Source organism: Sturnira hondurensis, unplaced genomic scaffold (assembly GCF_014824575.4).
Source record: "Sturnira hondurensis isolate 20B ecotype Veracruz unplaced genomic scaffold, ASM1482457v3 Scaffold0007036, whole genome shotgun sequence".
In the NCBI taxonomy this organism is placed as follows: domain Eukaryota; kingdom Metazoa; phylum Chordata; class Mammalia; order Chiroptera; family Phyllostomidae; genus Sturnira; species Sturnira hondurensis.
This window is the reverse complement of record NW_028079667.1, coordinates 1,027,287-1,032,479: the sequence shown is the minus strand read 5'-3', so window position 1 is coordinate 1,032,479 and position 5,193 is coordinate 1,027,287. Positions and strand designations below refer to the sequence as shown.

General features: G+C 39.3%; 1 protein-coding gene across 4 annotated transcripts in view; it reads right to left on the bottom strand.

Moving 5' to 3' along the window:
- Positions 1 to 2,263: 2,263 nt before the first annotated feature.
- Positions 2,264 to 5,193, bottom strand: part of ART3 (ADP-ribosyltransferase 3 (inactive)) — a 33,725-nt gene continuing 30,795 nt past the window's right edge. For all 4 annotated transcript variants that reach the window (XM_037050972.1, XM_037050974.1, XM_037050973.1 and 1 more), the window contains one exon: positions 2,264 to 2,590. In XM_037050972.1, the coding sequence (XP_036906867.1) occupies positions 2,457 to 2,590 (134 nt within the window). In that variant the 3' untranslated portion in view covers positions 2,264 to 2,456. The remainder of the gene's footprint in view (positions 2,591 to 5,193) is intronic.

Sequence of the window (5,193 nt, the reverse complement as noted above, 5' to 3'; positions counted from 1 at the left end):
GGATATAAGAAAATTACATTTTATCATTTTGCCAACTTTTGTTTTTTAAACCTTTTTATTTCTAAAGAAGATGAAAACAAATAAATTCTTGAGTGTAATTACTTTTATAAAATTCTGTCTGGTGCTTTATTTGGCTCTGGGAGAATGACTTTTCATGCCTGTCACAATTCAAGAATTTTAGTCTTTCCTGGTTTTAAAGTCTAATTTTCCCCTCCTAAGAAAAACAATCAGTGTTTATTTGACTTGGCAAAAAAACACAAAAACCCCAAAACCCTCAGATACCATCTAAGATGGAGAACTTCCTAATATATCACTAATATCTAAAAACACTAGAAAACCTGAATTAAACATAGTAATGTGAAATAGTCTTTCACAAACAGATAATTTGAAACAATTTTTTTTACTACAGATTCCATACCTGGGCTGCATCGTGTTGGTCCCTTTTGGAAATGCTTTAATGTTGCATTTCTGTGTGATGCTTTGGCATGAATCTTGCCACTGTGGTGTTTATTGCGGGGATCGTAAGAAGTGTGTGGCACTGCATACCCAGAGGCCGTCCTCTGAGATCCCACTGAAAGAATTTCTGTCCAGTTGCAGACTAGGTGACAGTTGTGTAGGACACTAGGAGTTTAAAACATTGTTTTATTTCCAAGATAGCTGCTAGAAGTCTGCTGCCACTTTCTGCCAGCATGCAAACTTATTACACTACTCTATATACTATCCTCTGTCACCATACTTTGCTACTCATTGTTACGATTCCAACAATGCTAGGAGATAAGTTTCTTTTTCTCCTTGGACCAGAAAAAAAAGCACTTCCATTTCCCTCATGCACATAGCCGGCTGTGGAAGGTGTCTGTCCCGCGGCACCCCCTCCTACTGCAGGGAGGGTTGTTGGTCTAACTGGTGAGAATTGTTATTCACTGAGCCACATTCCCTGAAGAACAAATCACTACTCACACACACCATGGTCACTCCTCTAACGTTGCATTTTTTGTGTTCTGATGTTAGTTTCCTAATTTCACAAGATAAACACCCCCCCAAAAGAGTCCAGTAGACCTCCCAAGTTTTGACCCCACTGGTGACTTACTGCATGTGGAAGGCAGGTCTGTGGTCTTGTTCATTCATGTAGCTGGTTAGACAGGACTGAACTCTGCTACAGGTGTGGTTCAAGCAAGTGATAACCAAGTTCTAGATTTGGGTGAGCAGGAAGAGACGAGGCCCACTTCAGCCTCAGCACGAAGTTGTATTCTTCAGCACAACTTACTGAAGTTCTGTGTTTAGTCTTCAACTGGCTAATGGTTCTTGTGGATAGTCCACTCGAATAGAAGTAAATGGTGGACTGAAAGCACACTGAACCCCTACAACTTAGATGCAGTTTTTCTATAGCTTTGAAAGTGACCTTAAATCGTTTTTAAAACATTGGTGAAGTGTAAACAACTGTCAGTTTACCAAAGTCCCAGGGTGAAGTCAGTCTCTCTTCAGCCACCATAGTACAGCACCTTGGGGGAAATGGTACTACACTGTGTAACCTCATTTATATTCTGTTGCTTACTTAGTCCATGTATAGAGTACTCTCTACCTTCCTGGAATAACATGAGATTCGAGTTAGGAATTAAGTATGTCAAACACTTGATAAACCTGTGTTTACAAAAATATAAAGTGTTCATATATTGTAAGATAACTATTGGAAGTCAAAGTCTATTCCTTCAAAGATGAACAGAACAACTTTAAAATCCTAATTCAGTCTTGCAACAGCATGGTGGACCTAGAGGGTATTATTTATGCCAAGTGAAATAAGACATACGATGTGATTTCACTTGTAAGTGGAATCCGAAGAACAAAATAGAAACAGACTTACAGAGAACAGACTACTGATTAGCAGAGGAGAGGGAGTTTGGGGGAGTGGTAGAAAAGGTGATGGGATTAAGAAGTAACTAGTTGGTAGGTACAGAACAGTCACAGGGATGTAAATTACAGCATAGAGAATATAGTCAATAATTTATTAACAAGGGGTGTACTTGAAACGAGAGGGGCCGCAAGTATAGAATTGTTTAACCATTATGCTGTACAGCTGTATACCTGAAACTAATATACAGAATATTGAATGTACTTGTAAACTATTGTTGAAAAATAAAAAATCCCCTCAAAAATTGTAATTCAGAAATTAAACTCGTTAACTACTAACACTGGATATTTTAGTATTGGCATTCTACTGAAATATCTAATAATCTTAGGCTTTAGATCAGAAATAGTGTTTTTGCAGTCATTAGATTAATACACAAATAAGTGAAATGATTCTGTAACATAACTGGATAAACTTTGTGAATTTGCAAAGTGAATAACATACACAGTTCTCATTTTATCAACTGACTTTGGCCAAGTGAAAAATATAACAGTCCTTTTGATCATTTCCCATGGGATCTATGTAGTGTACTTCCAACTGTCAAGGTATCAGACTACAGAGCAACAAAGAGATTTATAGCAGAAGCACTGATTAAAATAATGAATGTCTCAAACAGTGGAAGGAGCATTTTGCCAGAGGATGCAGAGGGATGGGTTTTGGGACCAGGAACTGGAGCTGGAACTGGAGCTGTTAATGAGAACACATAGTCATCGAAGTGTGTCATTTTTAACATCAAGTTCATCCACCTATATACCATATACACTGACTGTGTAAACATTCAAGTTGAGTTAGAAACTTGCCTGAAATACTTCCAGCCAGGGACAATTTTCAAATAAATATCACTCATTATGAATCTCAGGCCATATTTTCATATATAGGGTGAAGCAAAAGTAGGTTTACAGTTGTACATATGGAAAACAATACAGTAACTGGCGATACAAGAATCAACTGTCGTGTACTAAACTGTAAACCTACTTCTGCCCCACCCTGTATATCATTAGAGCATGCTGATCCAGGTTTTTATCTAGGGTTCCACAGGCTAACTTTTAATACCTATGTAGACAAGATAATCTTTTGTTCAAGTTCTCTAAAATTCTAGGCAATTTTCTATTTTCATTTTTTGCATATATATAGGCATGGTAAAGTAAATTTTGTATCTGTTCTATTTCAAGTAAAGTATATTTCATATACATATACTCACATTTCATATACATATACTCATTTCATATACATATACTCATATACTCATATACATATATACCTGTATATAACAATATACAAGTGAATATAGCTGCATTTTTAAACACTTAATCCCTGAAAGCTCATTAAAAATTTTAATTTTTTCAAGTTCCAGCCAAGATGAAGGTATAGGTAGGTACACTTCACAACCAAAAGAAGGATACCAACCGAGTTAAAAACAAAAAACAACCAGAACTGCCGAAAAATTGAACTGCATGGAAGTCCAACAACCAAGGAGTTAAAGAAGAAACATCCAGACCGGTGTGAGGGGAAGATGGGCATCCAGGTAAAGAGAACATGCTTTGAGGTGGCGGCTGGTGGATCGGGTAGTCCCACATTCACATGCAGATAAAAACTGGGAGGAATAACTGGGAAGTGAGACAGACCACACAACCCAGGGTTCCAGTGCCAGGTAAATAAATACTCGGAACCCCTGGTGGTAAAAACTTGTGGGAATTTTGACAGCAGAAGAAACTGTCTCACAGGAGAGCCCATTGGAGCGACCAGTGGGATCCTAGACCATACATGAGCCCACCCATGCAGGAATCAGCACCAGGGCAGCACCTGGAAGGGTGCCAATCACTTGTGGAAATTGGGGAAAGTGAAAGCAGGTGAGAGCTGAGCAAGTGATATTGTTCCCTCTCTGACACCTCATAACCTTTGGCTGTAACAACCTGTAGCGGGTGCAGTGGTGGAATAAACTGCTGGTCTCTCAGGAAAGTGCATTTGAGGGGTCCCTGGGATCCTAGAATATACACAAGCCCACCCACTCAGGGTATCAGCACCAGGGCCACAACTGGAAGGGTGCCAGTTACTTGCAGGAAGCAGGGGAAGTGACTGAAAGCAGGGTGAGAGCTGAGCAAGGGGCATTTGTCCGTCTCTGACCCATCCCCCCCGCAACACCCACACAGTGCCACAATGCAATGAAGCAGGTTGCCTTGCTCTGGCAAATAACTAAGGCTCTGTCCCTTACAGTGTAAGAGGTGCACCCAGACAAAGAAATATGGCCAAAATGAAAAAAACAGATCAAAACCCAAGAAGAAGAACTAAGTGATGAGGAGATAGCCAACCTATCAGATGCAGAGTTCAAACACTGGTAATCAGGATGTTCACAGAAATGACTGAGTACAGATGCAATAAAAGGAGCAGTGAAGGCTATGCAAAGTGAAATAAAAAATATCCAGGGAACCAACAGTGAAAGGAAGGAAACAGGGACTCAAATCAATGATTTGGAAAAAAAGGAAGGAATAAACATTCAACCGGAACAGAATGAAGAAACAAGAATTCAAAAAATGAGGAGAGGCTTAGGAACCTCTGGGACAACTTTAAACGTTCCAGCATTTGAATCATAGGGGTGCTGGTAGGAGAAGAGGAAGAGCAAGAAATTGAAACTTATTAGGAAAAATAATGGGAGACAACTTCCCTAATCTACAAAGGAAATAGATATACAAGTCCTGGAAGCTCAGAGAGTCCCAAAGAAATTGGCCCCAAAGAGGACCACACCAAGACCCATCATAATTAAAATGCCAAAGGTTTAAAGATAAGGAGAGAATCTTAAACCAGCAAGAGAAAAGCAGAGAGTTACCTACAAAGGAGTTCCCATAAGACCCAGCTGATTTCTCAAACTTTACAAACAAGAAGGGGCTGGCAAGAGGTATTCAAAGTCATGAAAAGCAAGGACCTACATCCAAGATTACTCTATCCACTAAAGCTACCATTTAGAATGGAAGGGCAGATAAAGTGCTTCCCAGACAAGGTCAAGTTAAAGGAGTTCATCATCACCAAACCATTATGACATGAAATGTTAAAGGGCTTATCTAAGAGAAAGATCAAAACTCTGAACAGTAAAATGACAACAAACTCACAACTATCAAAACTGAACCTAGAAAAAAAACCACACAAACTAAGAAAACAACTAGAACAGGAGAGAATCACAGAAATGGAGATCACATGGAGGGTTATCAGCCAGGAGGGGGAGGGAAGAGGAGGGAGAAGAATGAAGGAAAAGGTACAAAGAATAAGAAGCATAAGTGGCAAATACAAAATAGACA